General features: G+C 45.9%; 1 protein-coding gene across 1 annotated transcript in view; it reads right to left on the bottom strand.

Annotated features, from left to right (window-relative positions):
• The window catches only part of kif1aa (kinesin family member 1Aa), a gene marked incomplete at its 5' end in the record, with an annotated part of 52,555 nt that overhangs the window by 16,509 nt on the left and 25,038 nt on the right, over window positions 1-11,008 (bottom strand). Inside the window, 14 exons of the mRNA XM_080535550.1 lie at window positions 724-779; window positions 897-1,015; window positions 1,467-1,557; window positions 1,906-2,068; window positions 2,265-2,403; window positions 2,506-2,591; window positions 3,222-3,340; window positions 6,080-6,418; window positions 7,102-7,239; window positions 7,576-7,754; window positions 8,014-8,162; window positions 8,937-9,027; window positions 9,147-9,219; window positions 10,098-10,278. Coding sequence (XP_080391676.1) covers window positions 724-779; window positions 897-1,015; window positions 1,467-1,557; window positions 1,906-2,068; window positions 2,265-2,403; window positions 2,506-2,591; window positions 3,222-3,340; window positions 6,080-6,418; window positions 7,102-7,239; window positions 7,576-7,754; window positions 8,014-8,162; window positions 8,937-9,027; window positions 9,147-9,219; window positions 10,098-10,278 — 1,923 coding nt within the window. The remainder of the gene's footprint in view (window positions 1-723; window positions 780-896; window positions 1,016-1,466; window positions 1,558-1,905; window positions 2,069-2,264; window positions 2,404-2,505; window positions 2,592-3,221; window positions 3,341-6,079; window positions 6,419-7,101; window positions 7,240-7,575; window positions 7,755-8,013; window positions 8,163-8,936; window positions 9,028-9,146; window positions 9,220-10,097; window positions 10,279-11,008) is intronic.

Genomic DNA, 11,008 nt, shown 5'->3' with positions numbered 1-11,008 from the left:
AAGTGACAGTTGGATCTAAGTGACAGTTGGATCTAAGTGACAGTTGACACTAGAACAGCCGTGTCTATGTTACCTACTCAGGGTATATACAGGAATCTTGAGGTTAATTTCAATACCTTTCTAAGACTTTTTAAAGACCTTGTCAATATTTTTCCAGACCTCACCGCCACTTCGAGCTGTAACCGTTTACATCAGTGACACCTTTAACTTAACAGCTTTAGTTTGCAATAGACTACTAGACCACTATCATACAACACAATTTCCGGTTCATCTTTGTTTTTTAATAAAACTAATAAATTCACGAACTTTTACTAAAAGTTTTTAGGACTCAAACTCTTTGGACAGAGTCTAATTCAGAAAAATACCTAAAAAATTCAAGACCTCATAACATCGTGATAAGACTTTTTAATACTTATTAAGGGTCTTGATTTTCCCTAAATTGATTTATCAACTTTTAATACTTTTCAAGACACCGCGGATACCCTGAGTACAGTACACCAGCACAGAGGCAACACAACGCAACACACAACCTGGACCAGTACCAGACATCTCATCAATCATATGAGAACCACCAGAACACAGAACGTGAACAATACAAACACTGAGATTCTGATTCAGAGGCATTCTTAAATCATAATTTAAAAAGACACAACGAAAGATACAATAAGTAATAACATCGTTCCCTCTGTTGTTGGAGAACAGTGAGAGGGTTGTAGTGTGTACCTGGTTTAGACAGCGGCATCACGCGAGGGAACTGTCTTCTGCAGGGACGCAACGGGCTGGTTGGTAGAAAGAAAAGATCACAGGTCAAAGGTCACAAAAAGGCGTTTTATCACCACATGAAAACCGTCAGAATAGAGATGACAGAGTCTCCAGCAGCTAGGTAGTAGTTCTACCTGATCAGGTCTTTGCAGAGAGGAGGGAAGGGCTGCTTCTGATAGTGGCCGAACACCTCGAACACGATGGGCTGCGTCTTGATGTACTCCACAAACGACTTGGTCACTTCCACAGCGATCTGTTGAACCAATAAATAGATATTTCAACCCCTTGAAAAAAACATCTAAACCACATGATTGTGTTTCCTTCTCCTCCTAACTGCTAACCAATCATTTCAGCTACTTCCATCAGGCCGCCGTTACAGAATTCCACTGGCCCGGAAAAACACATTCATCCCATTTTAAAATAGAAAGTGCATTGTTTTCTTTTTAAACCACATCATTTTAGCTTTTTAAATCATAACACTTTAGTTTTTTATTATTATTTTTAAATGACTGGACTTTTTAAATAAGCACTACATTTTATAAACACTGCTATGTCTGTCTGTTTTTATTGTATGTATTAATGTATGTGACCTATGTGTGTTTTTAATGTGGAACTGTATTCTTGAGCTGCACTTCTGCCTGTCAAAGGAGAATTTCTGTCACTGTGTGACAATAAAGCTATCTTGAATCTTGACTCGTTCGTACGTTCTGCACGTGGTAGAAGCCCAGCGGAGGCCCGCGGCCCGTGTTCTTCAGAGGCTCGGTGGAGAACGCCTCGTCATGCCGGTGGATAAAACTGCAAAGAACCAGAGACAAAGGATCAGAGACAGAGACAGAGGATGTGCTGTCACTCAGAAATCTGCCAAACAGAGTTTTTATTTCCCATACAACTGTGTTTACTGTCCCAATTCGGTTGTTAAGTCTGACGTCAAACGTGACGTTTAGCAATTTCCGGGTCCAAACCAGAAATTCCCCGCACCAGAGTACCAGTGTACTAAAGCACCAGAGTACCAGTGTACTAAAGCACCAGAGTACCAGTGTACTAAAGCACCAGAGCACTGGGCACTGTTTCCAAGAGTTACAGTACATTGAAGGTATAACTGTACAAGTAGGCTGAGCAGGTTGAGCAGTTAAACATTCTTACTTGAACTGGCAGAAGATGTCGGCGTACTCTGCAGAGATGCTGGAGGCCTGCAGGACCGTCACTCTGAAGGTGAAGACGTTACCCACCCTCAGGTGCTCCAGCGCTCCGTCCAGAGGCCCCTCCACCTGGGCCTTCACAGGGCTCTCCAGTTCCTCTGGGCTGGCTGCAGGGGGAGGGATCAAAACAGAGGCATGGATATAGAAAACTACAGAGTTACACAGTTAATCCTCTTGTTTCTACAACATATTACCACATACCACATCTACCCATCACAGAAACACACACAGATAGTCTGCGTGTGTGTAAATGTTTACTGCATACAGACAGTGTACTGTACACCCTCACTGAGAGGGCATTACCCGCACATGTGTTATTGTTGACCTCATCGGCTGAGGGTCCCATCTCTGAATTCTGACCTTCGCCCTCCACGAAACGGAGCTCTTCCTGGGAGACCCCACCAATGCGGGACAGACCTACAGGGCAAGACTCTGTCTGGAACTGACCACAAGGGGACAGCGTAGAGTTAGTAAAGTCCTAGGTACGTACAGTCACAAAAGGTGCTACTTCAAATCCTTCGGTTGGTTGTGTGGAAGCCCCTACCTTCTCAAACTGCTGGTCCTCGAACGAGATCTTGGCAGTTCCAGACTGCCGAACGCCGGAGCCGTAGTCCGGCGCCTCCTCATCCGCTGGAGGGAAACACAAAGCACCTTCACTTCACTTCCTCTAGAAGTCACACTCACGTTGTCCTTCTCCCAAATCCTCCCTGACCTCAGGTACCTCTGTCCTAAAGTATCTCTGTCCTAAAGTATCTCTGTCCTAGAGTATCTCTGTCCTAAACTATCTCTGTCCTAAAGTATCTCTGTCCTAAAGTATCTCTGTCCTAAACTATCTCTGTCCTAAAGTATCTCTGTCCTAAACTATCTCTGTCCTAAAGTATCTCTGTCCTAAACTATCTCTGTCCTAAAGTATCTCTGTCCTAAACTATCTCTGTCCTAAACTATCTCTGTCCTAAAGTATCTCTGTCCTAAACTATCTCTGTCCTAAAGTATCTCTGTCCTAAACTATCTCTGTCCTAAAGTATCTCTGTCCTAAACTATCTCTGTCCTAAACTATCTCTGTCCTAAAGTATCTCTGTCCTAAAGTATCTCTGTATGACCTAGACTAGAGTATCTCTGTAACAAAGACACTAATGTTTCCATCCTGGCGGTTTTCTGTTTTCCTCACTATATTTAGTTGGTTTGCTTGACTGATGTTTAGGGGGGGAGTGGGGGTCTGTGGTTCAGGGGGGCGGTGGGGGTCTGTGGTTCAGGTCTTACCTGAGATGGCCTGCACCGCCACCCTGAGGAAGCCCTTCACCTCTCCCTTCTCACTGACGATGGCCACGCGATGGACCAGGGGCACGGGGTACAGCAGGTTACTCAGGTACACAAAGGCCCTGGGGGGGAGACGGGGAGAGAGAGAGAGAGAGATAGAGAGAGAGAGAGAGAAGAGAGAGAGGAGATTGAGAGAGAGAGGAGCGTGGGTTAGAGAGAACAGCTATATTAGAGGAGGGTACAGAGGTAAACCATCACTGCACTGGACGGACACAACACCAAGCTGCAAAGCAACAGAACAGAAGCTGGGACTGCTCTTGCGATGGCCATGGCTGCCTTTTACTAGGAACTCTCGCTGATCGTTTTGTCAACGTCAACGATTCTAAAGTTGTTGGGTGAATCGAGGGGCATGAGGAGAGCTTTCTTTGGTGTTTTTGTTTTTGAAACCTTGGTGAGGCTAAGGAGCATGTGTACAGGACGAAACTACGTCTGCCCTCTGTGTGCATCTGACGCTTCAACTGACTGTAAGACAAACAGCTTCAGCTGAGTAGTAAAGCTTGGGAACAGACGCCTCAAGATCCGTTCATCTGTCTGACTGGTGTGTGTGACTGACCAATCACAGCACGGAGAGAGGCTCTATATAAACACCAGTTTACAAGCCGCATTAACTTTGAATGTTAATCTCTGAAAGAAATGTACTGAACTGTAAAAACAACTTTTAACCACTTAATTTGTAATTATAGGGTCAGGAAATGCGTGATGTGTTTTGGCTGATAAATTCCTAACATACACTAATAATAAAACACATCAATTAACAATTCTCCAGTCAGAATGTTATTTAATGCCTGCTGCTATGATTATTTGAACAAGAACCGGAACAAGACCAAAATGTAGTAGGTATTCTTGAATGACAACACTATCAGTGTTGTCATGGAGATGGGACCAATGGATGTAAACATAATGTAAACAGCACATCTAGGCTATCAATGGTTATGTTGAGTGAGTGACACAAAGTTGCAGGGTGACTAGCAGATATATGTGGGAACATCTTTGATTTCATTCACTTAGAATGATCAACATTATAGAGCCAATAATCTTGCAGTCATGGACCAAATTTTTCCAAGAGCCAATGGGCGGGCGGGGTAGACATTTAAGGGTAGAAAGGGGAGGGGCTTACGACAAGATTCCAGATCGGTGAGGTGCAGAATGCAAGAAGGCATGCTCAGGACAAAAAGGTGAACGAAAAAAAAAAAAAAGCTTTCGGCTTCTCGACTGAAAGCAAAATCAAACAGAAATCATTCAAACGGAACATGGCTTAGCTTGAACCAACACTGCCAACAGCTTGAAATATGCTACATCAAAAAAACAAAGGATGACACCAGAAATCAAAATAAGCCATAAACCTCCAACTAGTGGAGTGGTTTTGTGCAAAAGAGGGGAGCCAATTTATCAGACGTATATCCACGTAAAACTGGACGACAAAAAAGGTTTTCAAAATTAAAAATTGTGCTCTGGCATGCCTAAAAGAGACAGCTGCAGTAGAAACCAGCTCTTTCATCTTGAGATATTGAGTCTTTCCTAAACCACCAGGTTGATGCACCAGTTAGATGACATGGACAGGACATTTTGCCATGATGTTGCTGTAATATGCAAAATAGATATCTAAAGATATGATATGAGACTAGTCAGCGGTTTAGCTGACGGTCTCATTTAACTAAGAAGCTTCTATTTTGCATTCAGACATTTAGACAAAAAGGTGAGACACACACCTCAAGCAGTCGTTGAGCAACAACTTTGCTTGGACCGCTACCAAAGCACGTAGGAAGTAGGTATGAATTGTTCCACCAAGGGTTAAATTCACAGAAAATGTGTACAGGACTTTTCAGGTTCTCCATGTCAAAGAGTAACATTCATCCCTGGTGTGTGTGTGTGTCATGTGACCGTAAGAGTAGCTCATGTGTTCACAAGACGAGTCATTCTGGATGAGATTTAAAGGTATGGAAATGATAAAACACAAGCGTAAACGCCCCAAAATGTCTACCAACTGAACTGATTATTAAGTAGGACAAGGGGCTATATACCCTATAACAATGTTATTTACTTAAATGTTTCACAGTTCTATTGGGAAATAATGAATGGGCTATGTGAGTTGCATTTCATGTACGAAAGGCGCTATATAAATAAAGCTTTACTTACTTACTTACTTACTATGTGTCTGCTTGTTAGCAATGGCATGTGTCCCCCTGAACACACAGAAACTAAGACAGTGAGAGAGCTGAGGCAACAGAGTGTGTCTGGAGCTGCTAGCGTGAGGTGGAGGGCAGCTAGGATTAAAAGGCAGGGAGGGCCTTGGATGTGAACACGGGGAAAACGGACAGAACGAGAAACGAGGGACGTTTGTTTCTGATCTTTGCTGGACTCTGCCCAGCCAACATGATGATGTAACCCCCCCGAAACATCTGCTCTCACGCAGAGCTTCAGACGCAGGATTCCGGTCCCTACAAAATATTGAATCAAAGATGAGGCCAATATGGAAATACATAGTGTGGTTGCCACAACAGTGACAAAACCTCTATCAAGTATCAAGCATTGATATTGTGTTATTGTAACGCCCATATCCTGCTTGATCTCCCCACCCATGTACACACATCCCAGTGTGCCATGTTTCTCTCTGTGTGAGTGTCTGTGTGTGTGTGTGCGTGTGCGTGTGCATGTGTCGGTGTGTGTGTGTCACAGTGTATGCCGATGATGCCTGTGTGTTAAGGCCCTCATGCACGTTATCAGAGAGGCAGCAGAGACCCAGTGTGTCTCAGTGTGAAAGAGCTAGTTTCCTCCCAGCATGCTCCTGAAACCTCACCAACCTGCCCACTACACTGAATAATGGCGAGCGGTCGTAAAAGGGATCCTGGCCTTCGCTGAAGCCTCGGCAGAGCTCTCTCTCATCCTCATCATCCTCATCCTCTCCCCCGAGCTCCGAGCACGGGTCGTCCAAAAAGATATCATCGTCCAGGTCCTCCAACTCCTCCAACTCCTCCAACTCCTCCTCCCCTCCTCCTCCTCGCTCCTCCCCTCGCCTCGGCGAGTCGGCGAGCTCGGTAAGGTCAGAGGTGGAGAGGGTGGGGGAGGGGGTGGGGTCACTCATGCGCTCGCTCATGCAAGTTTTGAAAAGGGGATTGCTGGTGCAGCCAGAGACATGGGAACTAGGTTAGTAACAACAAGAGAAGAAGAAACACACACCAGAGAAGAAACCTAGAGAGGAACAGGGGAGCGGCTTTGCTGTGACTCAGCACAAAGACTCGTCTCCCCGCAGATCACTAGGCAAGGCTTTCAGATTGTGTTTACAGTTTTATATAAGTGACCCTGGAATACAGGAGGGTTCGGCTAACAGCCGCCCCTCCCTCAGAGGTTCACTGACACATCGGGTGACTAGAGAGGATTCTTAGCTTTGGTTGTGTTGATGCTGCAAGCCCATGTTCACCAAGAATCTCTTGTGCAATCAGAAATAAAACCACTCAGGCTATTAAACGCCAGGCTATCAGTAACAATAATGTCCTTCCGCATCACCCAAAACCACGTTGGGGATGACAAACAGATGCAAGGGGCTCTATGGATGGTTGTTGATGCACAGACTCACTACTACATATATGTGTGCTGCTTAACCCATGCTGGTGCCAGAACCACAGGACCACAGGACCGTGCACTATGATCCTGCTGGAGCTGATCTGTGCAGGAGGTTCTGTCATGGTTCTAGGCAGTGGATCAAAGCATCTGACAGTGTGGACTGGGCTTAGTGATAACTCTGTAACGTACCCTGACCCTCTGTGGTCCTGTGTGACCTCTGACCTATGACCTGCCCATGCTGTGACCTGGTGGTCTACTGTACCTGCCGACCAGGCGGAACCAGGGGAAGCGGTCGTAGAAGGGGTCGCCGCCCGTCATCACGTTCTCACAGTCCTCTATGGCGCTGCTGGGAACCTCGGCCGCGCGGTCGTACATCTCCCTCATCAGGTCCAGCCTCTGCCTGCAGGGGGCAGCACCAGCCACCAAATCACACATCATAAGCAAAGAGCTATGTCTGCTATAACACTATCATATCTATAGATCTGCTATAACACTATCATCTATCATGGTTCACATTCCTGAGAACTGTCCATAATAATAATAATAATAATAATAATAACTTTATTATATATTATTATATATTATTGTATAGTGCTTTTCCTGCAAACATTACAGCTCAAATACTGGGGTTGAGTGGCTCTGTGGTTCAAGTTGACTAATTGTTTTACTGACTATGTTTATACATGTATATATGTATATATATGTACACCACATATCCAGCTTCGTGCTCCAGTACCTGAGCTTCTCCAGGGTCCAGTAGTGTGTGGCTCCGTTCTTCTGGTCCTGGACCTCCACGGCTACGATGGTGCGGGGGAAGGGCCGCTTCTCTCTGTCCTTGGCCGCCTGGGGGGGCAGCAGGTCGGGGGCCAGCGGGGAGTACAGCGTGTCTGTGAGCAGCACGAACTGGAACTGAACCTGGGGGAGGGGAGGGGGATGGGAGGGATGGGAGGGATGGGAGGGATGGGAGGGAGGGGAGGGAGGGGAGGGATGGGAGGGAGGGGAGGGATGGGAGGGATGGGAGGGATGGGAGGGAGGGGAGGGATGGGAGGGATGGGAGGGAGGGGAGGGATGGGAGGGAGGGGAGGGGAGGGACGCAGGGCGGCCAGGTTAGGGCGATAGGAGGAACATGAACACTGTGGCTGTGGTGCTAAAAATACATCTGAACTTGTAAAACCTTCTTCTTGAGCTCCACGCTGATGGCGTTGGCCTCCTTCAGGAAGATGGCGTTGCCCCACAGCAGGTCTCTGAGGGAGGTGAACTGGTAACACCGCCACTTGCGGAACCCCCACAGCGCCAGCTCCGTCTCTCTCTCCGTCCACGGCACTGAGGGGCACAGAGGGTCAACAGTCACCACAAGTCGTGAGCTCAGAATGATAAGGTTCTATCTTAGAATGATAAGGTTCTATCTCCGTTTAGAATGAGAAGGTTCTATCTCCGTTTAGAATGAGAAGGTTCTATCTCCGTTTAGAATGATAAGGTTCTATCTCCGTTTAGAATGATAAGGTTCTATCTCCGTTTAGGGCAGTTCAGAGATATTGAGCGTCAAAGTTTTTACATTCCATTATGTTTTTGTGAGATGGAACCTTTGTATTTTATTAATTACTAACTCAAAAATGTCAACATTTTAAAAATAACACCACACAGGCATTAATAAACACCTAATGGATCAGATTATGTAAAAAAAACAAAAATTTGACCAAAATGGAGATAGAACCTTAAAATAATTTAATTTTAAATAATAATAATTTTGCCATTTAGCAGACGCTTTTATCCAAAGCGACTTACAATTACGAATTACAGGGACATTCCCCCTGGAGTAACTGAGGGCTAAGTGCCTTACCCAAGGGCACACTAGTAGTGGTGTGGCTTCAGGCGGGATTTGAACTCACAACCTTCCGATCCCAAGTCCAACTCACTATCCACTAGACCACCACTACCTAAAATTACCTTAACGTCACGAAATCCAGTTCTCACTGATTTTACAAAAAAGGAATACTATTGTAATCTGTTCCTTTGTGTTGCAGTATATGCTTACTGAGCAGTAAGCTAATCTCAAACCCTAAACAGACTGAGTGTTATATAGATCCTCCTCCTCACCTTCCTCCTCTAGCTCCTCCTCTTCCTCGGTGGTATCAGGGTAGTAGCGGTCCACCTGCTTCTGAAGAGCTTCCAGCTTGCTCTCATAATCCTACGGATCCCAATGTTATTTCACAAAAATGTAAATATTGAGTTGCACCTACGTTAGGGTCCGTTCATGATGTGTGTAACAGATAGATAGATATAATAGATGTGTGTAACAGGTCTCACCAGCCTCTGCTGCTCCAGCAGATTGTTGGCCTCCTCCCTCTCCTTACGGTACTGGTCCTCCAGCTCCTGCAGCCTGCAGATACAACCACAAACACAACCAGAGAAGTTGAGGAGACTGTACATCCCTTAGCATCCCTACACTGGCTCCCCATCAAATATAGAATTCATTTCAAGGTTCTGGTCGTCACCTACAGAGCCCTCCATGGTCAGGCTCCTGCTTACATCTGTGACCTACTGCGTCCTTACAGCCCCAGCAGGTCTCTCCGGTCCTCTGACCAGGGTGTGCTGGTTGTCCCCCGTGCCAGACTGAAGACCCAGGGTGATGGAGCATTCCAAACCGTGGCCCCCAGGCTCTGGAATGCTCTGCCCTTGGATCTTAGATCAGCTGGCTCGGTCGAGGCTTTTAAAAAGCAGCTAAAGACTGTTTTGTTTTGACAGGCTTTTGGATAGCCCCAAGGGCCTGTCTCTCTGTGTCCTGTTGATGCTGTTGTACAACTGTTTGTCTGTTACTTGTTCTTATTTTCACTTGTTTTGCCTGTTTTAACCTGCTGTGGCTTTCGATCTTGTATTGTGTTTTATTTGTGTTTCCTCCTTGTATGTAAAGCACTTTGTGACCCTTGGTCTGGGAAAGGTGCTGTATAAATACATTTGATTTACTTACTTACTTACTACTTACTGATACTGGCTGTCATTCTACTCAGTCAGATGCTTCAGTTGCCATGTCTGCTAGTTACTGGGACTCTTCATGTCTGGTATATGTGCTGTGTGTCATCTGTTGCAGCTATTGTTGCTCAAAGCCAAAGGCTGGATGACTTACTGCTGCTCTCCTAGTTTTCCTACCTCAATTTCTTCTTCATTCTCTCTAACTCACTCTACACCTCCCCTCCCCTCTGCCTCTGGTACCACCTCCTCCACCTCCTCCCCTACAAAACACCTCCTCTCCTGTCGTACCTCTGGTCCATCTCCTGCTTCATGTCGATGCCCTGCTTATCCAGCAGCTCTCTCTGGGCGAAGGCCCAGTCCACCGGCTCCACCGGGGTCTCGGGGCAGGGGGTCCGCTCCCGCTCCTGCCGGGCCTGCTCCGGGTGGTTGAAGCGGAACACGTGGCTCTTCCCCAGGATGATGCGGTTCCCTGGACAGGTTGATCCATAACGCAACCAAATGGACCAGGAGCAACACAAAGCATTTAGTGTTTAGCTTTACAGAAATACAATAGACATGTATACACAGAGGCATGGACATATTGTGACGTTAGAATTATAAGGTTCCATTTTTGTCAAAATTTAGTTTTTTTACATAATCTGATCCATTATGTGTTTATTAATGCCTGTGTGGTGTTATTTTTTTAAATGTTGACATTTTTGAGTTAGTAATTAATAAAATACAAAGGTTCCATCTCACAAGACATAATGGAATGTAAAAACATTGACGCTCAATATCTCTGAACTGCCCTAAACAGAGATAGAACCTTATCATTCTAAGCTCACGATGGACCAAATCAAAGTGTATTTATCATATGTACAGGATACAGCCGTACGTTTACAATGAAACGCTTAAAGAGTGAAGAATATGAGATGTTTCAAGCATGAGAGGCAGAATGAAAGAAGAAAGAATAGGGGATACTTCATAGGAGGGGGGAGAAAGAGAAATGGGTAAGAAGAAATAAATATTGAGATGGGGAGAAGAGAGAGGGAGAAGAGAGAGGGAGAGAGGGAGAGAGAGGGAGAGGAGAGAGGGAGAGAGAGGGAGAGGAGAGAGGGAGAGAGAGGGAGAGGGAGAGGGAGAGGGAGGGAGAGGAGAGAGGGAGAGAGAGGGAGAGGGAGAGGGAGGGAGAGGGAGAGAGGGGGAGAGGGAGAGGAGAG

The sequence above is a fragment of the Nansenia antarctica genome (assembly GCF_963989245.1).
Source record: "Nansenia antarctica genome assembly, chromosome: 7".
NCBI classification, from domain to species: domain Eukaryota; kingdom Metazoa; phylum Chordata; class Actinopteri; order Argentiniformes; family Microstomatidae; genus Nansenia; species Nansenia antarctica.
The sequence above is the reverse complement of the archived record's forward strand: the minus strand, read 5'-3'. Positions and strand labels throughout refer to the sequence as shown.